Below are 25,019 nucleotides of genomic sequence, written 5' to 3'. Positions count from 1 at the left end.
ACCTGCGCAGTGAGTTACCTGCTGAGGAAACACCTGCGCAGTGAGTTACCTGCTGAGCAAACACCTGCGCAGTGAGTTACCCGCTGAGCAAACACCTGCACAGTGAGTTACCTGCTGAGGAAACACCTGCGCAGTGAGTTACCTGCTGAGCAAACACCTGCACAGTGAGTTACCTGCTGAGGAAACACCTGCGCAGTGAGTTACCCGCTGAGCAAACACCTGCGCAGTGAATTACCCGCTGAGCAAACTCCTGCACAGTGAGTTACCTGCTGAGGAAACACCTACACAGTGAGTTACCTGCTGAGGAAACACCTGCACAGTGAGTTACCTGCTGAACAAACACCTGCGCAGTGAGTTACCTGCTGAACAAACACCTGCGCAGTGAGTTACCTGCTGAGCAAACACCTGCGCAGTGAGTTACCTGCTGAACAAACACCTGCGCAGTGAGTTACCTGCTGAGGAAACACCTGCGCAGTGAGTTACCTGCTGAACAAACACCTGCGCAGTGAGTTACCTGCTGAGCAAACACCTGCGCAGTGAGTTACCCGCTGAGCAAACTCCTGCGCAGTGAGTTACCTGCTGAGCAAACACCTGCGCAGTGAGTTACCTGGTAGAAGAAACTTCAATAGGAACTTTCCAAAAGGAACTAGATTATAATTGAAGGAAAAAGATTTACAGAACTCTGGGGAAAGAGCTGGGGGAGGTGGTATAAATTGGGTAAATCTACCAAGGGAGCTGACACAAGGGCAGCATGGTGGCGCAGTGGTTAGCATTGCTGCCTCACGACGCTGAGGGACCAGGTTCGATCCCGGCTCTGGGTCACAATCCGTGTGGGGTTTGCACATTCTCCCCGTGTTTGCGTGGGTTTCTCCCCCACAACCCAAAGATGTGCAGAGTAGGTGGATTGGCCACGCTAAATTGCCCCTTAATTGGAAAAAATGAATTGGGTACTCTAAATTCATAAAAAAGAAAGAAGACAAATAAGGAGCTGACACAAAGGGCCAAATGTCCTTTTTTCTGTTCTGTATCATTCTAGCTCAGGGCTGATATTCCACATTTTTCTCCCCAGATTTTTGAATTCAGCATCAGTGAGAAAAGGTACACCGAGTGGAGCCGTGCCCTGCAGCAACGGGGACTGCACCCAAACTGGGTTGAACGGGATACACCTGTCACACATGTGACATTTAACCCGAAAGTGTCCACACAGTTTATTATTCATGATACATACATGTTTTGTATCATTGACCAGTTGCTGGTAAGTCTCCTGGCCAGAATGCCCAGCCTCCAGCCCATCACTAACCTGCCTGCCCACCACCTCATCCCGCCCAGCAGAATTCATCTCCTCCTCTTCAATCTCCTGATCTCCTGACCATCCCCTCCCCTGCACCTACCTTCCCCAGCTCCCCCATCTTACACTTTTATACTTTGAAGCATTTCTACTCCAGATCCAGATTAATTTTTGTTGATTTTCTCCTAGCGTTTTCCGACTGGACAATCAAATCTCCATAACCAGGAAGTACTGAGAGGCCTGTCTGGAAAAGCCCGCAAGGCCCAGGAGCATGCATTCAAAATCTGTAAGAAATTCAAGGTGAGATTGAGAAACTTGTACAACATTCCAGGACAGGAACAAGCCATCCAGTGATTCAGATGTGAACTAGTGCAGTCTGTCACATTGAGTAGCCATTAACCCTCTCGGCACAAACAAGAACAATCCCAGCTTCTCCAGTCACTCTCTACATAATTGCAGTCCCTCATCCCTGGTACTTTCCTAATAAATCTCCTCTGCACCCTCTCTGCAAGATCTTGACATCCTTTCTAGAGTGCAGTGCCTAGAGTTGAACACCAAAGTCCAGCTGAGGACTAAGTGATTTATAAAGGTTTAGCAGAACTTTCTAGCTTTTGTACTCCCTCTATTAATAATAATAAATGCAGTCTTGCGTCGCCAAGGTCCCAAGTTCGATCCCGGCTCTGGGTCACTGTCCGTGTGGAGTTTGCACATTCTCCCCGTGTCTGCGTGGGTTTCGCCCCCACAACCCAAAGATGTGCAGGGTAGGTGGATTGGCCCCTTAATTGGAAAAAATTAATTGGGTACTCTAAATTTAAAAAAAAAAAAAAATCAGATTTTCTGCTCATTGTCACATTGTAGTTTGTGCAAACAATGACTCATTCATGCATTACTTTTCATTAAGCATTTTATTGGCTGTAAAGTGGTTTGCGATGACCTGAGGTGGTGAAAGGTGCTAGATAAATGCCGCCTCTCTGTTTTCTTTTATATTGCATCAAATCTATCCTACAAAAACAAATCACTTGATAATTCTGTGTTAAATTTCATCTGTGATATGCCTGCCCATTTTACCAGCCATGTCTTTCATGGGAAGTGACCTCCTGCCATCTCTTGCTATCCTGCTCATTATTTACTCTATTCCTCAGTTTTGTGTCATTTTCACACTTTGAACTTCTGCTCCGGTCATTAATGTTTATCAAAAAATTGATGCGGTCCCAACACCAACCTCTTGGGAAGATAATTGAATGATTCCTCTAAGTGTTCCCTTTAAACTGTGCAGGTGCAACCTGGAAACTCCAAAGGCTGCATCAAACAGCCTGGGACACGTCCAATCCTCATTCATCTTAGAGTCAGTGCAGCTAACAGGCCACACAAAACAAAGGAAAATTAGACATCTCTTCCCTCCAGCCTGAAAAACAACTATCCATATTGCCACTATCCCTTTAATCCCATGTGTTTCAATTTTATGTACATTGTCAAAAACCTTTGAAAATTCACATTCAAAATATCAGTTCCATGACTGTCATCAATCCTCTCTAATACTTCATCAAAGCAATCCGATTGATTATTGGAATACAATTTGCTTTATAAATAGTTATTGCTGGCCTGACTTTTGTTTTATTTTTAAAAAATATTTTTATTCTCCTTTTTCACATTTTCTTCAAAATTTACCCCCATCAACAAACAGTAAAAAGTAACGGATACAATGTCAAATCCCTTATTAACAACAACGACCCCATCCTTCCACCAACCCCCACACAACAGCCCGCATGACAATATAAGCATCAAATTTTAAAAACCCAAAAAAGGAATCCGGAATCGCCCATGGTCATCATTAACATATATAGTCCACCCCCCACCCCACCCCCGCTAATATTCAAGGCCATCCAATCTCCGAAAGTATATAATGAATGACACCCATGAATTGTCAATCCCCCTCCCCCCCACACACACATTCCTCCCCTCCACTTCCTCTCGAAAATATCTCACCCAGTATCGGCCCCTTCCCCCAATTTTTCACCCCAGCTAGAGACGCAGTCAGGGCCCCGGGGCAGCGACCTAGACGCAGTCAGGGCCACGGGGCAGCGACCGAGACGCAGTCAGGGCCCCGGGGCAGCGACAGAGACGCAGTCCGGGCCCTGAGGCAGCGACAGAGACGCAGTCAGGGCCCCGAGGCAGCGACGGAGATTCAGTCAGGGCCCCGAGGCAGCGACAGAGACGCAGTCAGGGCCCCGAGGCAGCGACGGAGATTCAGTCAGGGCCCCGAGGCAGCGACAGAGATTCAGTCAGGGCCCCGAGGCAGCGACGGAGATTCAGTCAGGGCCCCGAGGCAGCGACGGAGATTCAGTCAGGGCCCCGAGGCAGCGACGGAGATTCAGCCAGGGCCCCGAGGCAGCGACAGAGATTCAGTCAGGGCCCCGAGGCAGCGACGGAGATTCAGTCAGGGCCCCGAGGCAGCGACAGAGACGCAGTCAGGGCCCCGAGGCAGCGACAGAGACGCAGTCAGGGCCCCGAGGCAGCGACAGAGACGCAGTCAGGGCCCCGGGGCACCGACCGAGAAGCAGTCAGAGCCCCGAGGCAGCGACCTAGACGCAGTCAGGGCCCCGGGGCAGCGACCTAGACGCAGTCAGGGCCCCGGGGCAGCGACCTAGACGCAGTCAGGCCCCGGGGCAGCGACCTAGACGCAGTCAGGGCCCCGGGGCAGCGACCTAGACGCAGTCAGGGCCCGGGGCAGCGACCTAGACGCAGTCAGGGCCCCGGGGCAGCGACGGAGATTCAGTCAGGGCCCCGAGGCAGCGACAGAGACGCAGTCAGGGCCCCGAGGCAGCGACAGAGACGCAGTCAGGGCCCCGAGGCAGCGACGGAGATTCAGTCAGGGCCCCGAGGCAGCGACGGAGATTCAGTCAGGGCCCCGAGGCAGCGACAGAGACGCAGTCAGGGCCCCGAGGCAGCGACGGAGATTCAGTCAGGGCCCCGAGGCAGCGACAGAGATTCAGTCAGGGCCCCGAGGCAGCGACGGAGATTCAGTCAGGGCCCCGAGGCAGCGACGGAAATTCAGTCAGGGCCCCGAGGCAGGGACGGAGACGCACCGTTCCGGTTGAGGAATTGGTCTGGGGTGTTATTTTCCAGTTAGATTTCTTTCTCAGTGAGCTGTCAGTGGTCAGAGTCCCTGAATCTTCCTCTTTCTCTCTGCAGCCTCTGCTGTTTGTTGATCTCCTCTCGGATGGTTGTCTTGTGGTTGTGGAACGTCCTGTGATGGAGATTAATGCACAGCTGCCTGCACCAGTCCGACAAAAGAAGTTTGCCACGTAAATGAAACCTGCGACCGAGTTAGTGCTAGTTCTATCGTTATTCCTTTAGCTTCAGGTTCTTTTGGATTGCTGACTGAACTGTTCTTATACATTACATTGGAGCTTTGAACTTGTAATATTTTATATGAAATAAATGTATTAAAACTACAGCTGTGGCATTGTCCAGCATGACTCGTGTTACTCTCCCCACTTTCTAAATCCAACCTCAGGGAGCAAAGGTCACTTTGAATTGAACCTGATTGACCTTTCACCGCTGCCATGAAATCCTCCTGTGACCTGCTGCATTATGGGGTCTGGGGCTGCCCACGAATGGAGAACCTTAACTCTGGTTTCCAAGTTGACCTGCTCCATTACTTCACAATAACTCGGAAGGCTAACCTCCAATGTAACATGTACGTCACAGGAGTGTGTACAGTGTGTTCGGCATTCCTGCTTCGACTGGTTACGTTACCCTTCTGCGTATGAAGGATGCAAAACCTGGGGTCTGTTTTCATTCAGATTATAATATAACAAAACAGCTTGTCGAGTGGAAATGCTGAACCATGGTAGTCCCAGTGAAATAAGGAATTGCAAATTGCATTTGGCTGTCTTAAGATGAACACAGTTTTGCAGTTAAAATGAGAAGACCGGTTGCGGAGCGGCGGTTCAGGATACTGATTTGGGGGAGCTTAGAATAATTGAAACTCAGTGGAAAAGGCAGCCTGTTTTTTTGCTGTGAAGATGGAGTTGTGGAGAAGATGCCGCAGCTGCGATGATGCAACATGGGGCTGAATGTGAACCATGAGGTGGGACTGTGTAAGGGGGGGAGGTCTATGATCTGGTGGATACTGGAGGGAAAGGCCCTCATAGGTCAATATAATGCTTTTAAGTCATTGCATTAACAGGGAACCAAGAAGAGAGAATGGGATTGCAGCATCGATGATGGACATTGCAGCTTTGGACAGCCTGCATTCTGAAGGGCAGGACTGCTTAGGTGATAGTGTGATTGAGATTACTGTGCAGAAAGAGGCCATTTGGCAAATTGAGTTTCATGCCAGCTCTCTATAGAATGTTCCAGTGAGTTCCATTCCCCTACTCTGTCACCATAGCTTTACAAGTTGATTTCCCTAAAGTACTCTTTCAATTTCCTATTGATATTATTAATAATCTCTAATTCCATTACCCTCTGAGGCCCAGCTCCACCACTCACTGCATTAAAAAGTTCCTTGCATCCCTGCCGTATCTCTTAACCAAAAACCTTACATCTGTGTCCACTAGTCTTTGTACCGTCAACTTTTCCTTGACTAACTCATCTAAAATAGTCATAATCTTGTACACATTTATCAAATTCCCCCTCAATCTCCTTTGCTGCTTGGTGAACAACCCCAGCTTCTCCAAGCTAACCTTACAGCTAAAATCTCCAATCCTTGGAACAATTCTGATAAATCCCCTCTGCACCCTCTCAATATCCCTTGTACCCTTCCTCAAGTGTGGTGACCAGAACTGGACACTGCTAGCTATTGTCTAACCAGAGCTTTGTAAAGGTTCAGGACTTCCCTGCTTTTGTGCATATTCGGGGATCTGTTCAGATGGATCCCATGGTCCCCCTGTTCCTCTTTAAGACACTGTACCATTCAGCCTGCAGCTCCCTATTCTGCCAAAATGCTTCACCTCACATTGATCTGTATTAAATTCCATGGTCAGGATTTTCAGCCCCTCCCTCCTGCCTGGTGGGATTTTAGTCTCGCCGAAGTAAACAGCAATTTAAATGGCCCATTGCATTCACTGGGTGGAGAGGGGGTTGATGTGCCATAGCCAGGCCATAAAACCCAGTCCCACCTGTCTGCCTACTCTGCTAGCCCATCCATGGCCTATTGCACCTCCAGGTTAGGCGCTATCAACAACATTTGAAATTCTATTCTGCACATTTCCATATGCAAGTTTATTTATGTGCATCAAAAAACAGTGATCCTAGCATGGTTCCTAAGGGACTCCAAAATCCACCATCTTCCAAAACACCATTTAGCATAATTAGCTTTTTAAAAAATCCTTGATCCAATTTTGCATTGGAAAGAAAATTGGAGGGGCGGAAAGGCCTGATCCTGTGCTGTACTGTTCTTTGTTTGACAAAGAACTTTGACAAAGAGTATTCGGACTGGAAAAGTTCGTTCTTTTCTCTCCGACAGTGGCTGCCAGACTTGCTGAGATTTTCCAGCATTTTCTCTTTCGTTTCAGATTCCAGCATCTGCAGTAATTTGCTTTTATTTTGTTCTTGTGTGATGGACTTGGGCAGGACCAACAAGGTGAGGGATAGAGGGCTCGATGGGAATGGTGAACTGGGTGTTCCTGACCAGCACAGACGATGGGCCGAAGGGCCCTTTCGGTCCAGTAGACCCCGCTCCCATTGGCAGCCGGGCCCCTGCTCTGATTGGCAGTCTGAGCCCCGGTCTGATGTGGTAGTGGACTGCTCTGATTGGCTGTCTGAGCCCTGTTCTGATTGGCCACTCTGTGCCCCGCACTGATTGGATGCCATGATGTGGAGATAAGCAGAGTAAGATTGGTTCTGATTGGTTCCCCGGGCTCCGCTCTGATTGGCTTCCATGCTCCGCTCTGATTAGTTCCCCTCGCCCCGCTCTGATTGGCTCCCGGTTGCCCCGCGCGATGGCGGTTCGGGCCGGGCCGCTCGAGCTCTTCCTCCGGGACCGCGGGTGGCTCCAGGCGGCGGCCGAGCTGCGGCCCGAGGGGCTGAGGCTGAGCAGCGAGGAGCCGGGGGCCTGGGACGGGCTGTCCAATGGATCCCCGCGGAGCCCCAGCGCCAGCCCGGTGCACATGAGCCCGGCCCGGGGCCTGGCGGGCCGCCGCCCTGCTGCCCCCCGAGGCGGGGAGCCCTGGGCCGGGCCCCGGAGAGGCCGAGCGCCTCCGCACCGTCCGCGTGCTCAAGCAGGAGGCGGGCGGCCTGGGCATCAGCATCAAGGGCGGCCGCGAGAACCGCATGCCCATCCTCATCTCCAAGATCTTCCGGGGCCTGGCGGCCGAGCGCACCCGCGCCCTCTTCGTGGGCGACGCCATCCTGGCGGTGAACGGAGCTGACCTGCGCCATGCCACGCACGACCAGGCGGTGCAGGCCCTCAAGAAGGCCGGCAGGGAGGTGACCCTGGAGGGTAAGCGGGGCTGAGCCTCACTCCGGCCACTCGGCCCCTCGCACTCCGGCCACTCGGCCCCTCACACTCCGGCCACTCGGCCCCGACACCAAACCCCCCTGCCCCCCCGACACCAAACCCCCCTGCCCCCCGACACCAAACCCCCCTGCCCCCCGACACCAAAACCCCCCCTGCCCCCCGACACCAAACCCCCCCTGCCCCCCGACACCAAACCCCCCCCCCCGACACCAACCCCCCTGCCCCCCGACACCAAACCCCCCCCCCGACACCAAACCCCCCTGCCCCCCGACACCAAACCCCCCCCGACACCAAACCCCCCTGCCCCCGACACCAAGCCCCCGACACCAAACCCCCCCCCGACACCAAACCCCCCTGCCCCCCGACACCAAACCCCCCTGCCCCCGACACCAAACCCCCCCCCCGACACCAAACCCCCCCTGCCCCCGACACCAAACCCCCCTGCCCCCGACACCAAACCCCCCTGCCCCCCGACACCAAACCCCCTGCCCCCCGACACCAAACCCCCCTGCCCCGACACCAAACCCACCATGCCCCCCGACACCAACCCCCCTGCCCCCGACACCAACCCCCCTGCCCCCGACACCAAACCCCCCTGCCCCCCCCCGACACCAACCCCCCCCTGCCCCCCGGACACCAAACCCCCCCTGCCCCCCCCTGACACCAAACCCCCCTGCCCCCCGACACCAAACTCCCCTGCCCCCCGGACACCAAACCCCCCTGCCCCCCCGACACCAAACCCCCCTGCCCCCCCGACACCAAACCCCCCTGCCCCCCGACACCAAACCCCCCTGCCCCCCGGACACCAAACCCCCCTGCCCCCCGACACCAAACCCCCCTGCCCCCCGACACCAAACCCCCCTGCCCCCCGACACCAAACCCCCCCTGCCCCCCGACACCAAACCCCCCTGCCCCCCGACACCAAACCCCCCTGCCCCCCGACACCAAACCCCCCTGCCCCCCGACACCAAACCCCCCTGCCCCCCGACACCAAACCCCCCTGCCCCCCGACACCAAACCCCCCTGCCCCCCGACACCAAACCCCCCTGCCCCCCGACACCAAACCCCCCTGCCCCCCGACACCAAACCCCCTGCCCCCGACACCAAACCCCCTGCCCCCCGACACCAAACCCCCCTGCCCCCCGACACCCAAACCCCCCCCCCGACACCAAACCCCCCCTGCCCCCGACACCAAGCCCCCCCCCACCCCCCGACACCAAACCCCCCCCCGACACCAAACCCCCCCTGCCCCCGACACCAAACCCCCCTGCCCCCCGACACCAAACCCCCCTGCCCCCCGACACCAAACCCCCCCCCGACACCAAACCCCCCCTGCCCCCGACACCAAACCCCCCTGCCCCCCGACACCAAACCCCCCTGCCCCCCCGACACCAAACCCCCCTGCCCCCCGACACCAACCCCCCTGCCCCCCGACACCAAACCCCCCTGCCCCCCGACACCAAACCCCCCTGCCCCCCGACACCAAACCCCCCTGCCCCCCGACACCAAACCCCCTGCCCCCGACACCAAACCCCCCCCCCCGACACCAAACCCCCCCTGCCCCCGACACCAAACCCCCCTGCCCCCCGACACCAAACCCCCCTGCCCCCCCGGACACCAACCCCCCCTGCCCCCCGACACCAAACCCCCCTGCCCCCCGACACCAAACCGCCCTGCCCCCCGACACCAAACCCCCCTGCCCCCCGACACCAAACCCCCCTGCCCCCCGACACCAAACCCCCCTGCCCCCCGACACCAAACCCCCCTGCCCCCCGACACCAAACCCCCCTGCCCCCCGACACCAAACCCCCCTGCCCCCCGACACCAAACCCCCCTGCCCCCCGACACCAAACCCCCCTGCCCCCGACACCAAACCCCCCTGCCCCCCGACACCAAACCCCCCTGCCCCCGACACCAAACCCCCCTGCCCCCCCGACACCAAACCCCCCTGCCCCCCGACACCAAACCCCCCTCCCCGACACCAAACCCCCCTGCCCCCGACACCAAGCCCCCCGACACCAAACCCCCCCCCGACACCAAACCCCCCCTGCCCCCCGACACCAAACCCCCCTGCCCCCCGACACCAAACCCCCCTGCCCCCGACACCAAACCCCCCCCCCCGACACCAAACCCCCCCTGCCCCCGACACCAAAACCCCCCCTGCCCCCGACACCAAACCCCCCTGCCCCCCGACACCAAACCCCCCTGCCCCCCGACACCAAACCCCCCTGCCCCCGACACCAAACCCACCATGCCCCCCGACACCAACCCCCCCTGCCCCCGACACCAAACCCCCCTGCCCCCCGACACCAAACCCCCCTGCCCCCCCCCGACACCAACCCCCCCTGCCCCCCGGACACCAAACCCCCCCTGCCCCCCCCTGACACCAAACCCCCCTGCCCCCCGACAACCAAACCCCCCTGCCCCCCGGACACCAAACCCCCCTGCCCCCCCGACACCAAACCCCCCTGCCCCCCCCGACACCAAACCCCCCCTGCCCCCCGACACCAAACCCCCCCTGCCCCCCGGGACACCAAACCCCCCTGCCCCCCGACACCAAACCCCCCCTGCCCCCCGACACCAAACCCCCCTGCCCCCCGACACCAAACCCCCCTGCCCCCCGACACCAAACCCCCCCTGCCCCCCGACACCAAACCCCCCCTGCCCCCCCGACACCAAACCCCCCTGCCCCCCGACACCAAACCCCCCTGCCCCCCGACCACCAAACCCCCCTGCCCCCCCGACACCAAACCCCCCTGCCCCCCGACACCAAACCCCCTGCCCCCCGACACCAAACCCCCCTGCCCCCCGACACCAAACCCCCCTGCCCCCCCGACACCAAACCCCCCTGCCCCCCGACACCAAACCCCCCTGCCCCCGACACCAAACCCCCCTGCCCCCCGACACCAAACCCCCCTGCCCCCGACACCAAACCCCCCTGCCCCCCGACACCAAACCCCCCGACACCAACCCCCCCCCCCCGACACCAAAACCCCCCTGCCCCCCGACACCAAACCCCCCTGCCCCCGACACCAAACCCCCCTGCCCCCCGACACCAAACCCCCCCCTGCCCCCCGACACCAAACCCCCCTGCCCCCCGACACCAAACCCCCCTGCCCCCCGACACCAAACCCCCCTGCCCCCCGACACCAAACCCCCCTGCCCCCCGACACCAAACCCCCTGCCCCCCCGACACCAAACCCCCCTGCCCCCCGACACCAAACCCCCCTGCCCCCCGACACCAAACCCCCCTGCCCCCCGACACCAAACCCCCTGCCCCCCGACACCAACCCCCCCTGCCCCCCGACACCAAACCCCCCTGCCCCCCGACACCAAACCCCCCTGCCCCCCGACACCAAACCCCCCTGCCCCCCGACACCAAACCCCCCTGCCCCCCGACACCAAACCCCCCTGCCCCCCCGACACCCAAACCCCCCTGCCCCCCGACACCAAACCCCCCTGCCCCCCGACACCAAACCCCCCTGCCCCCCGACACCAAACCCCCCCTGCCCCCCGACACCAAACCCCCCTGCCCCCCGACACCAAACCCCCCTGCCCCCCGACACCAAACCCCCTGCCCCCCGACACCAAACCCCCCTGCCCCCCGACACCAAACCCCCCTGCCCCCCGACACCAAACCCCCCTGCCCCCCGACACCAAACCCCCCTGCCCCCCGACACCAAACCCCCCCTGCCCCCCCCCCCACCAACCCCCCCAGCCCCCTGACACCACCCCCCCCCCCCCCCACCAACCCCCCTGCCCCCCGACACCAAACCCCCTGCCCCCCTGACACCAAACCCCCCTGCCCCCCCGACACCAAACCCCCCAGCCCCCCTGACACCAAACCCCCCCTGCCCCCCCGACACCAAACCCCCCTGCCCCCCGACACCAAACCCTCCTGCCACCCCCGACACCAAACCCCCCTGCCCCCCGACACCAAACCCCCCTGCCCCCCGACACCAAACCCCCTGCCCCCCGACACCAAACCCCCCTGCCCCCCGACACCAAACCCCCCTGCCCCCCGACACCAAACCCCCCCTGCCCCCCCGACACCAAACCCCCCTGCCCCCCGACACCAACCCCTGCCCCCGACACCAAAACCCCCCTGCCCCCCCGACACCAAACCCCCCCGCTGCCCCCCCGACACCAAACCCCCCCTGCCCCCCCGACACCAAACCCCCCCTGCCCCCCCCGACACCAAACCCCCCTGCCCCCCCGACACCAAACCCCCCTGCCCCCCGCACCAACCCCTGCCCGACACCAAACCCCCCCTGCCCCCCGACACCAACCCCCCCTGCCCCCCCGACACCAAACCCCCCCTGCCCCCCCGACACCAAACCCCCCTGCCCCCCCGACACCAAACCCCCCTGCCCCCCCGACACCAAACCCCCTGCCCCCCCGACACCAAACCCCCCCTGCCCCCCGACACCAAACCCCCCTGCCCCCCGACACCAAACCCCCCTGCCCCCCGACACCAAACCCCCCTGCCCCGACACCAACCCCCTGCCCCCGACACCAAACCCCCCTGCCCCCTGACACCAAACCCCCCTGCCCCCCTGACACCAAACCCCCCTGCCCCCCTGACACCAAACCCCCCTGCCCCCCCGACACCAAACCCCCCTGCCCCCCCGACACCAAACCCCCCTGCCCCCCGACACCAAACCCCCCTGCCCCCCGACACCAAACCCCCCTGCCCCCCGACACCAAACCCCCCCTGCCCCCCGACACCAAACCCCCCTGCCCCCCGACACCAAACCCCCCTGCCCCCCGACACCAAACCCCCCCTGCCCCCCGACACCAAACCCCCCCTGCCCCCCGACACCAAACCCCCTGCCCCCGACACCAAACCCCCCTGCCCCCCGACACCAAACCCCCCTGCCCCCCGACACCAAACCCCCCTGCCCCCGACACCAACCCCCTGCCCCCCGACACCAAACCCCCTGCCCACCAACCCCCCTGCCCCCGACACCAAACCCCCCTGCCCCCGACACCAAACCCCCCTGCCCCCCGACACCAAACCCCCTGCCCCCGACACCAAACCCCCCTGCCCCCCGACACCAAACCCCCCGACACCAAACCCCCCTGCCCCCGACACCAAACCCCCTGCCCCCCGACACCAAACCCTCCCTGCCCCCCCGACACCAAACCCCCCTGCCCCCCGACACCAAACCCCCCCTGCCCCCCGACACCAAACCCCCCTGCCCCCCGACACCAACCCCCCTGCCCCCCGACACCTGCCCCCGACACCAACCCCCCTGCCCCCCGACACCAAACCCCCCTGCCCCCCGACACCAAACCCCCCTGCCCCCCGACACCAAACCCCCCTGCCCCCCGACACCAACCCCCCTGCCCCCCGACACCAACCCCCCTGCCCCCCGACACCAAACCCCCCTGCCCCCCGACACCAAACCCCCCTGCCCCCCGACACCAAACCCCCCTGCCCCCGACACCAAACCCCCCTGCCCCCGACACCAAACCCCCCCTGTCCCCGACACCAAACCCCCCCTGCCCCCGACACCAACCCCCCTGCCCCCGACACCAAACCCCCCTGCCCCCGACACCAAACCCCCATACCCCCCGACACCAAACCCCCCTGCCCCCGACACCAAACCCGCCCCCGGCACCATATCCCCCCGACACCAATCCTCCCTGCCCCCCCCGACACCAAACCCCCCGACACCAAACCCCCCTGCCCCGACACCCAACCCCCTTGCCCCCCAACACCAAACCCCCACAACCCCCTCCCCCGACACCAAAACCCCTGCCCCCCGACACCAAAACCCCCCTGCCGCCCCAACACCAAACCCCCCCGCCCCCCCGACACCAAACCCCCCTGCCCCCCGACACCAAACCCCCCTGCCCCCCCGACACCAAACCCCCCTGCCCCCCGACACCAACCCCCCTGCCCCCCGACACCAAACCCCCCTGCCCCCGACACCAAACCACCCCTGCCCCCGACACCAAACCCCCCATGCCCCCCGACACCAACCCCCCTGCCCCCCAACACCAAACCCGCCCTGCCTCCCGACACCAAACCCCCCCTGCCCCCGACACCATACCCCCCCTGCCCCCGACACCAAACCCCCCCGCCCCCGGCACCATATCCCCCCCTGCCCCCCCGACACCAAACCCCCCAGCCCCCCGACACCAAACCCCCCGACACCAAACCCCCCTGCCCCCCCGACACCAAACCCCCCTGCCCCCCGACACCAAACCCCCCTGCCCCCCGACACCAAACCCCCCTGCCCCCCGACACCAACCCCCCTGCCCCCCGACACCAAACCCCCCTGCCCCCCGACACCAAACCCCCCTGCCCCCCGACACCAAACCCCCCTGCCCCCCGACACCAAACCCCCCTGCCCCCCGACACCAAACCCCCCTGCCCCCCGACACCAAACCCCCTGCCCCCCGACACCAAACCCCCCCTGCCCCCCGACACCCAAACCCCCCTGCCCCCCGACACCAAAACCACCATGCCCCCCGACACCAAACCCACCATGCCCCCCGACACCAGCCCCCCCTGCCCCCCGACACCTGCCCCCGACACCAAACCCCCCTGCCCCCCGACACCAAACCCCCCTGCCCCCCGACACCAAACCCCCCTGCCCCCGACACCAAACCCCCCTGCCCCCCCGACACCAAACCCCCCTGCCCCCCGACACCAAACCCACCATGCCCCCCGACACCAACCCCCCTGCCCCCGACACCAACCCCCCTGCCCCCCGACACCAAACCCCCTGCCCCCCGACACCAAACCCCCCTGCCCCCGACACCAAACCCCCCCTGCCCCCGACACCAAACCCCCCCTGTCCCCGACACCAAACCCCCCCTGCCCCCGACACCAAACCCCCCTGCCCCCGACACCAAACCCCCCTGCCCCCGACACCAAACCCCCATACCCCCCGACACCAAACCCCCCTGCCCCCCGACACCAAACCCGCCCCCCGGCACCATATCCCCCCCGACACCAAACCTCCCTGCCCCCCCCGACACCAAACCCCCCGACACCAAACCCCCCTGCCCCCGACACCCAACCCCCTTGCCCCCCAACACCAAACCCCCCTACCCCCCCGACACCAAAACCCCTGCCCCCCGACACCAAACCCCCCGACACCAAACCCCCCTGCCCCCCCCGACACCAAACCCCCCGACACCAAACCCCCCTGGCCCCCGACACCCAACCCCCTTGCCCCCCAACACCAAACCCCCCTACCCCCGACACCAAACCCCCCAGCCCCCCGACACCAAACCCCCCGACACCAAACCCCCCTGCCCCCCGACACCAAACCCCCCTGCCCCCCGACACCAAACCCCCCTGCCCCCCGACACCAAACCCCCCTGCCCCCCGACACCAAACCCCCCTGCCCCCCGACACCAAACCCCCCTGCCCCCCGACACCAAACCCCCCTGCCCCCCCCGACACCAAACCCCCCCTGCCCCCCGACACCAAACCCCCCTGCCCCCCGACACCAAACCCCCCTGCCCCCGACACAAACCCCCCTGCCCCCCGACACCAAACCCCCCTGCCCCCCGACACCAAACCCCCCTGCCCCCCGACACCAAACCCCCCTGCCCCCCGACACCAAACCCCCCTGCCCCCCGACACCAAACCCCCCTGCCCCCCGACACCAAACCCCCCTGCCCCCCGACACCAAACCTCCCTGCCCCCCGACACCAAACCTCCCTGCCCCCCGACACCAAACCTCCCTGCCCCCCGACACCAAACCCCCCTGCCCCCCGACACCAAACCCCCCGCCCCCCCCGACACCAACCCCCCCGACACCAACCCCCCCTGCCCCCCGACACCAAACCCCCCCCCTGCCCCCCTCCCCCCCCCCCCCCCCCCCCCCCCCCCCCCGACACCAAAACACTTCTCCCCGGACACCAACCACCCCTCCCCCGGACACCAACCACCCCTCCCCCTGACACCAAGCCCCCCCCACCCGACTCCGCCCCATCCTCCCGACACCAAGCAACCCACCTCCTGACACCAAGCCCCCCCCCCGACTCCTCCCCGGACACCAAAACCATGACCCTCCCGTCTGAAACAGAACGTCCACAACCCTCTGGGCAGAGATTTGCAAAGATTCATCACCCTTTTGAGTGGTAATGTCTCCTCCTCTCAGGCCTAAATGATTGGCCCCTAATCCGGAGACTGTCCTGTGGTTTTGTTTCCCCAGTCAGCAGATCAATCTCTCTGCCCACCCTATGTAGATTCCATCCTTCGAAGCTCCAGAGGGGATAAACCCAGTTTTCTCTGTCCCTCATCATACAACAACTCCCTCGCCCTCGCCGCCGGGGTTAATCGAGTGAACCGTAACTGTACTACCTGTTAGGCAAGAATATGCTTAAATGTGGACACCAAAACTGCACATTGTATTCCCCAAAACCCTGTACGATTGTGGCAAGACTTTGTTATTCTTAAACTCCAAACTTTTTGCAATGAAGGCCAACATGCCTTCAGGGTGTTTTTCCTTTGCCTTTCCTTTTATTTATTTCCAGGACATGACGTGCTTAGGTCAGCATTTAGTGCATATTTCCTAATTGCTCTTTAGAAGGTGGTGAGCTGCCTTGAACCGCTGCAGTCCCTGTGGTTGCAGGTACACCCACTGCTGTTCAGGAGGGATTCCAGAAATTTGACTCTGTGACAGCGAAGGAACAGTAATATACTTAGTATCTGAGCAGTCAGAAATGGTGCTGTACATTGTGCAATCATCAGCGGAGCATCCCCTTATGGAAGGACGGTTATTGATGAAACACGAATGTTACTTATCAGGCTAAACCTGGATATTGTCCGGGTCTTGCTGCATTTGAACATGGACAGCTTGTTGTGAATGCTTGAGCCTTATCTTTTGCACTGATGTTCTGGGCTTCTCCAGCATTGAGAATGGGGTTATTTGTGGAGCAGCCTCCTCCAGTGGGTTGTTTAATTGTCCGCCACCATTCACAGCTGGATGTGGCAGAACTGCAGAGTTTAGATCTGATCTGTTGGTTGTGGAATCGCTTAGCTCTGTTACTTGCTGCTTGTGCTGTTTGGCATGCAAGTAGCTTCACTGTGTTGTAGCTTCACTAGGTTGACACCTCATTTTGAGCCACCCTTGGTGATGGGCATTGAAGTCCCCCACCCAGAGTATATTCTGTGTCCTTGTCACCCTGTTCCAAGTGCTGTTCAACTTGGAGGAGTACCGAGTAGTTGGCTGACCTGGACACACACACACACACACACACACACACACGTGGTAATCAGCAAGTGGTTTCCTTGTGAATGTTTGACCTGATGCCATGAGACTTCATGGAGTCTGGAGTCAATGTTGAAGATTCCCAGGGCAATTCCCTCCTGACTGTATACCACTAATTGCTGCACCTACATTTCTGCAGTAAAAACACAACATGGGCTTGTAAAAGCCAGCAGATCTTTCTGCTTTCCTTGTATACACACTCAAGTCTCTTTGAACATCAACACTTAAAGTTTCTCACCTGGTAAAAGATATTCTTTTTTCTTAATTTTAGAGTACCCAATTATTTTTCTTCCAATTAAGGGGCAATTTAGTGTGACCAATCCACCACCCTGCACATCTTTGGGTTGTGAGGGTGAAACCCACGCAGACACAGGAAAAATGTGCAAACTCCACAAGGGGTAGAAGATATTCTGCTTTTCTATTCTTGCAATCTAAGTGAATAACTTCACACTTGTGTTATACTCCCATCTGCCATCTTGCTGCCCACTCACCCAATCTGTCTATCTCTTTGCAGCATCTGTGCCCCCCTCAGCTTACTTTCCCACTCGGTCTTGTGTCATTAGCAAACATAGATACATTACTCTGTCTCTTCATCTAAGTTATTAATATGGATTGAAGCCTCATCTAAATCTACCCTTTGTTGCTTTCGCCCTCGTAAGCCTTTCTAGTTTCCCCTCAAATGTATCGGTACAAAACACTTTAACCACTCACTGTGCAGCCAGTTCCACATTCTCACCGCTGTGAGTAAAGGATTTTTTCCTAAATACCCTGTTGGATTTCTTGGTAGTTGTCATCTGTCCATGGCATCCAGTTCTGCTCTTCCCTCCAACAGGAAATATTTTTCCTGTATCTACTGAAATCAATCAAAACTTTTCATAATTTGAAATATCTCTATTATGTTATCCCTCAGCCTTTTTTCAACAGAAACGTGACTCAGCCTCCCAACACTTTCCTGATTCGTGTACACGCACATTTCCGGGTTCAACCTGTCAATATTCTTTGCATCTTCTCCAGTATGTACTCTGTGTTTCGAGTACGACGGTGAAAAATGTCAGTGAAATTGGGAAGAGATTTGCTGGAGTGTTTGCTGAAAGATGTGAGTTTATTCTGATGCTATAATCTTGTTCCTTGAGCAGACCTCCCGCATCAACGGGATTTGTTTTATTGAGACTGACATTGATGTTGGGATTGCTTCTCAACCATCTTTGTGCCGTTCAGTTCTTGGTTAGTCACGTTGAAGAAAGTTCTCATCGGGGGGGGGGGGGGGGAGGGAGGCAAAGCTCCCTGGGCACGAGTCCGTGTGAATGCTTTTGTTCATTTTCAGTCTTGTAATTGGGTCTCTTGGCCCGACAATTATTATTATTGAATTTTTATTTGGGGCAAACTTCATTTCTCCTTTTTAGAACATGCAGTGCAGAAGGAGGCCATTCGGCCGATCAAGTCTGCACCGACCCACTTAAGCCTTCACTTCCACCCTATCCCCGTAACCCTGTTATCATGGCCAATCCACCTAACCTGCACGTCTTTGGACTGTGGGAGGAAACCAAGCACCCGGAGGAAACCCACGCAGACAGGGGGAGAACGTGCAGACTCCACACAGATAGTGACCCAAGCCGGGAATCGAACCTGGGACCCTGACGCTGTGAAGCCACAGTGCTATCCACTTGTGCTACCGTGCTGCCTTGAGGATTAAACAAAGTGGAATGGCAGCTTTTTATTTTCACCTGTGCTCTGGTATTGCAACACTGGTTAATTCTGCTGAGCTCTGCATCAAAATCAATGTTACTGTTCCAAGTATGAGGATCTCACTTACTGCATGGCCATAAAAGGCAGGCTGACATCTCAAACTTCAATATCTATGTTCCAGTCTGGGAATTGTATTGTGAAAGAACAGGATACCAAACCCGACATTCCGGCAGCCATTGAATATATGGTTAAAGGATGGTCACGACTGGGAGTTAAATATCCGAGGATATCAAACTTTTCGGAAGGGCAGAGTGGATGGTAAGGGAGGTGGTGTAGCTCTGTTATTTAAGGATGACATCCGGGCAACAGTAAGGGATGACATCGGTGCTATGGAGGATGAGGTTGAATCCATTTGGGTGGAAATCAGGAATAGTAAGGCGAAAAAGTCACTGATAGGAGTAATCTATAGGCCACCAAATAGTAACATTATGGTGGGGCAGGCAATAAACAAAGAAATAACAGATGCATGTAGAAATGGTACAGCAGTTATCATGGGGGATTTTAATCTACATGTTGATTGGTTTAACCAGGTCGGTCAAGGCAGCCTTGAGGAGGAGTTTATAGAATGTATCCGCGATAGTTTCCTCGAACAGTATGTAATGGAACCTACGAGGGAACAAGCGGTCCTAGATCTGGTCCTGTGTAATGAGACAGGATTGATTCAGGATCTCATAGTTAGGGATCCTCTCGGAAGGAGCGATCACAATATGGTGGAATTTAAAATACAGATGGAGGGTGAGAAGGTAAAATCAAGCACTAGTGTTTTGTGCTTAAACAAAGGAGATTACAATGGGATGAGAGAAGAACTAGCTAAGGTAGACTGGGAGCAAAGACTTTATGGTGAAACAGTTGAGGAACAGTGGAGAACCTTCCAAGTGATTTTTCACAGTGCCCAGCAAAGGTTTATACCAACAAAAAGGAAGGACGGTAAAAAGAGGGAAAATCGACCGTGGATATCTAAGGAAATAAGGGAGAGTATCAAATTGAAGGAAAAAACATACAAAGTAGCAAAGATCAGTGGGAGACTAGAGGACTGGGAAATCTTTAGGGGGCAACAGAAAGCTACTAAAAAAGCTATAAAGAGTAAGATAGATTATGAGAGTAAACTTGCTCAGAATATAAAAACAGATAGTAAAAGTTTCTACAAATACATAAAACAAAAAAGAGTGGCTAAGGTAAATATTGGTCTTTTAGAGGATGAGAAGGGAGATTTAATAATGGGAGATGAGGAAATGGCTGAGGAACTGAACAGGTTTTTTGGGTCGGTCTTCACAGTGGAAGACACAAATAACATGCCAGTGACTGATGGAAATGAGGCTATGACAGGTGAGGACCTTGAGAGGATTGATATCACCAAGGAGGTAGTGATGGGCAAGCTAATGGGGCTAAAGGTAGACAAGTCTCCTGGCCCTGATGGAATGCATCCCAGAGTGCTAAAAGAGATGGCTAGGGAAATTGCAAATGCACTAGTGATAATTTACCAAAATTCACTAGACTCTGGGGTGGTCCCGGTGGATTGGAAATTAGCAAACGTGACACCACTGTTTTAAAAAGGAGGTAGGCAGAAAGTGGGTAATTATAGGCCAGTGAGCTTAACTTCGGTAGTAGGGAAGATGCTGGAATCTATCATCCAGGAAGAAATAGCGAGGCATCTGAATGGAAATTGTCCCATTGGACAGACGCAGCATGGGTTCATAAAGGGCAGGTCGTGCCTAACTAATTTAGTGGAATTTTTTGAGGACATTAACAGTGCGGTAGATAACGGGGAGCCAATGCATGTGGTATATCTGGATTTCCAGAAAGCCTTTGACAAGGTGCCACACAAAAGGTTGTTGCATAAGATAAAGATGCATGGCATTAAGGGGAAAGTAGTAGCATGGATAGAGGATTGGTTAATTAATAGAAAGCAAAGAGTGGGGATTAATGGGTGTTTCTCTGGTTGGCAATCAGTAGCTAGTGGTGTCCCTCCGGGATCAGTGTTGGGCCCACAACTGTTCACAATTTACATAGATGATTTGGAGTTGGGGACCAAGGGCAATGTGTCCAAGTTTGCAGACGACACTAAGATAAGTGGTAAAGCAAAAAGTGCAGAGGATACTGGAAGTCTGCAGAGGGATTTGGATAGGTTAAGTGAATGGGCTAGGGTCTGGCAGATGGAATACAATGTTGACAAATGTGAGGTTATCCATTTTGGTAGGAATAACAGCAAAAGGGATTATTATTTAAATGATAAAATATTAAAACATGCTGCTGTGCAGAGAGACCTGGGTGTGCTAGTGCATGAGTCGCAGAAAGTTGGTTTTCAGGTGCAACAAGTGATTAAGAAGGCAAATGGAATTTTGTCCTTCATTGCTAGAGGGATGTAGTTTAAGACTAGGGAGGTTATGCTGCAATTGTATAAGGTGTTAGTGAGGCCACACCTGGAGTATTGTGTTAAGTTTTGGTCTCCTTACTTGAGAAAGGACGTACTGGCACTGGAAGGTGTGCAGAGGAGATTCACTAGGTTAATCCCAGAGCTGAAGGGGTTGGATTACGAGGAGAGGTTGAGTAGACTGGGACTGTACTCGCTGGAATTTAGAAGGATGAGGGGGGATCTTATAGAAACATATAAGATTATGAAGGGAATAGATAGGATAGATGCGGGCAGGTTGTTTCCATTGGCGGGTGAAAGCAGAACTAGGGGGCATAGCCTCAAAATAAGGGGAAGTAGATTTAGGACTGAGTTTCGGAGGAACCTCTTCACCCAAAGGGTTGTGAATCTATGGAATTCCTTGCCCAGTGAAGCAGTAGAGGCTCCTTCATTAAATGTTTTTAAGATAAAGATAGATAGTTTTTTGAAGAATAAAGGGATTAAGGGTTATGGTGTTCGGGCCGGAAAGTGGAGCTGAGTCCACAAAAGATCAGCCATGATCTCATTGAATGGTGGAGCAGGCTCGAGGGGCCAGGTGGCCTACTCCTCATCCTAGTTCTTATTTATGTTCTTATATGAGCTCGGGTGAGAAAACTGGGATAAAATCAAAGTGATCTGAAGATGTCATTTGCAGACAGGGTGGTCACGTGGACACTGGGATGATGAGGGCACAAAGAAAGTCGTCGTCTGCAGCATGGGAGTTCTCTCCAGGCGTGGGCAGGCACACCGTTTGTAAGAGCTGCTCAGTACTGTTAACAAACTCTCATTGTAGTTATTCCCTTCCTTGGTAACGTCTACATGGTGTCAGAGTTGGCAGAAATGGCACAGTGACTTTGCTGCATCGACCCACTTGTGTTTGATGAAAATGCCACAGACAACTTGACAAAATTCAAAAAGGAATGGTGCATCTACTGGCACATCAACAAAGATATGGGTGTACACTCTCTTAAACTTGGGGCCAGAGGTAGTCGTTTGATTATCAAACCGTGGAAGAGAAGGAGGATCCCGAGTTTGAGCATAAATATACATCAGTGAAAAGCAATTTGAATAGATACATGTTCAATAACACTAACTAAAACTTGATGAATCTATTCAATCGTATATCGCAATTAAAAATCGTAGCAAATAAATGTGCATTCGGCAGCCTCACTGAGTTTTGAGAGATCGTATCATCTGTAGGTTACATAGCAATGTTGTCCACAAATAGATTTGTGGGAAAAATCTAACAGCAGAATCTGACATCAGCATCTGCATACTGAATGCGCAGTCAGAAAGAAGCAGCAAAGAGTTGAGGCGGGACTCAGAAATTTCTTCACCCAGAGAGTGGTCGGCCTGTGGAATTTGCTACCACAGAATGTAGTTGAGGCCAGAACGTTGTATGTTATGAAGAAGGAGTTAGATATAGTACTTAGGATCAGAGGATATGGGGGAAACAGGTCAGGCTATTGAGTTGGATGAATGGCAGAGCAGGCTAGAAGGGCTGAATGGCCTCCTATCTTCTATGAAACACGATTTTGTGGTACAGAACACGTCTTGCCACAACTGCGGCGACCATCACTCACAGGACAGAAGTACATACTTTGCATTTAGTAAATGCTGTAACAGCCGTGGCAAATGGAAATATTTTGTGAAATGCTGTAGATCCAAGCAGACTGCCCATGCCACCAGCCGTAACGCAGTTGATCTCCTCCAGGGTTCGGCACACGAGTGAATGAGTAGGAGCTCGATGAAAGTAACCAAGGCACTGAGCCTCAAAAAACTCAGATGGGTGAAGTTTTCACCGTGCAGCAATGCAAAACTAAAAGTAAAGATTGAAGCAAAGTTAACGTTCTGCCCAGGCACTTGCTGCGGGAAATCAACCTATTTGCTGCACTGGATCCTAACATTCAGGTGGGCCTCGTGGTGTATGGTGGACAGACTATTCACATAGAGGGTGTGGTCTCACTCCAGTGCACACAGGGCAGCTTCCAGTTCATGTCGTTGATGAAAACCTAAATACGCTGTTGGGTCTTCAGGACAGCGGCACAGTGGGACTAATCCACCTTGGTCCAGGTGCAGACTGCAGCACAAGGCCCCAGAAATGATAGAATATAAAGACCTATTCAACTGTGATGTCATTGGGAAGCTATCCATCATATCTGAGGCAACAAAACAGAAAGTAGTCAATAAGCTGGATCGGTTGACATGACTGGGTCTCAGTGGCCCCATAAAGGAGAACACAATGGGTTTCAGCAATGGTAATTGCGGTACAGAAGGATGGCAGGGATCAGGATCTACATCAACCCAGTTTACCTAAAGGCACTGCTGGGACCACATCATCCCATGAAGACAGTTGAACAGGTTATAGTTGACATGGTTTTTAGCATCTGTGGGTTCCGGCAAATCCCACTGGATGAAGAATCCTCAACTCGTATTCATGTTCCCAGTAGACGGATACTGTTTTCTTTGTATGGCCCGATTGGATCTCCACCGGCAGCGAGATCTTCCAGGGGTGCATGGAGGTACCCTGTGCGGGACAACTCTGCAAAATCATAGTCAATGGCATCTTGGCCTGGGATCGTACATTGCAAAAACAAGATGCACGTCTTCATTTAGTCCTCAACCTAATAAGGACCATTTAGTTAAAGTTCCACTCTGCTAAATGCAGTTTAAGTTAACCAGGTTCCCTACGTGGGTCACTTGCACAGAGCCGATGGTGTAAAGCCAGATCCAGATAATACAATGGCTATACGACAGATGTCCATTCCAGAGGACAAACTTCCTTGGTATGACCAATAATTTCCCAAGTTCATTCCTTGCTACAGTGAGGTTACTTTGACCCCTTTGTCAGCTCCTCCACCAAGATGTTGGATGGTGTTGGCGGGAACACCGTACTGTTGTGTTCAAGCAGGCACTTTCAGCCTCTCCGAGTGATGCAACAATACTTTGTTCAAGCACCTGTACATCAGCAGATGCCTCTCAGCACCAGTAGCCTTCGCATCAGGGTACTCACTGACACGGAGACCCAAATTGAGAAAGAACTCCTTGCTCTCGTCTTGTAAAGATCAATTGATCGTTAGCCACTGTCTGTACAATGGCAGCTCCTAATGCTCAAACTAGATGCTACAACCTCCGTGTCGTTCACTAGGATGATCCCCATTATGGAGAGAATTGTCTTATGAGCAAAGGTTAAACCGATTGGGACTCTACTCATTGGAATTTAGAAGAATGAGAGATGATCTCATTGAACTATAGGGTAAGGGTCTGATTAGGTAAATGCTGAATGTTTCCCTTCATGGGAGAGTCTCAGACCAGAGGGCAAACCCTCAGGATAAAAGGGTACAATTTAAGACTGAGATGAGGAATTTCTTCTCTGAGGGGTTGAGTGTCTTTGGAATTCCTTGCCACAGAGAGCTGTGAGGCCGAGTCCTTGTGTATATTTAAGGCTGAGATAGATAGTCTTGATCAGTAAGAGGAAAGGGAAGTGGATGTGAGGAATGTCGGATCAGAATGATCCTATTGAATGGCAGAGCAGGAATCTTCCAAGATTCTATAGACTGAAACAGTTCCTGAAAATTGGATGGTGGCGAATGTAACTCCACTATTTAAAAAGAGAGGTAGAGAGAAAACGGAATTATAGACCAGTAAGCCTGACGTCAGTCGGGTATTCCCCAATCGGAAACCCTGCCTCAACTAAAAGGTTCACTCGCTGCTGAAGTCCCGGACGGAGGCGTTCAAGTCTGACGACCCTGACCTGTATAAGAAATCCAGGTACGACGTACGGAAAGCCATCAGGGATGCAAAAAGACAATACCGCATCAAACTAGAGTCCCAGGCCAACGACACTAACCCACTACGACTATGGCAGGGCCTACACAAGATCACAGGCTA

At 55.9% G+C, this 25,019-nt stretch overlaps 2 protein-coding genes across 2 annotated transcripts in view; both read left to right on the top strand.

The window, feature by feature from the left end:
• The window catches only part of utp4 (UTP4 small subunit processome component), a 37,746-nt gene extending 33,003 nt beyond the window's left edge, over positions 1-4,743 (top strand). The window contains exons 12-14 of the mRNA XM_072517708.1: positions 1,070-1,255; positions 1,478-1,588; positions 4,481-4,743. Coding sequence (XP_072373809.1) covers positions 1,070-1,255; positions 1,478-1,588; positions 4,481-4,597 — 414 coding nt within the window. The 3' untranslated portion in view covers positions 4,598-4,743. The remainder of the gene's footprint in view (positions 1-1,069; positions 1,256-1,477; positions 1,589-4,480) is intronic.
• A 111-nt stretch (positions 4,744-4,854) lies between these two features.
• LOC140384780 (beta-2-syntrophin-like) overlaps positions 4,855-25,019 on the top strand; it is a 144,298-nt gene continuing 124,133 nt past the window's right edge. Inside the window, 3 exon segments of the mRNA XM_072466773.1 lie at positions 4,855-4,981; positions 7,118-7,428; positions 7,430-7,736. Coding sequence (XP_072322874.1) covers positions 4,855-4,981; positions 7,118-7,428; positions 7,430-7,736 — 745 coding nt within the window.

This window comes from Scyliorhinus torazame, chromosome 10, assembly GCF_047496885.1.
Source record: "Scyliorhinus torazame isolate Kashiwa2021f chromosome 10, sScyTor2.1, whole genome shotgun sequence".
Classification (NCBI taxonomy): domain Eukaryota; kingdom Metazoa; phylum Chordata; class Chondrichthyes; order Carcharhiniformes; family Scyliorhinidae; genus Scyliorhinus; species Scyliorhinus torazame.
The sequence above is the reverse complement of the archived record's forward strand: the minus strand, read 5'-3'. Positions and strand labels throughout refer to the sequence as shown.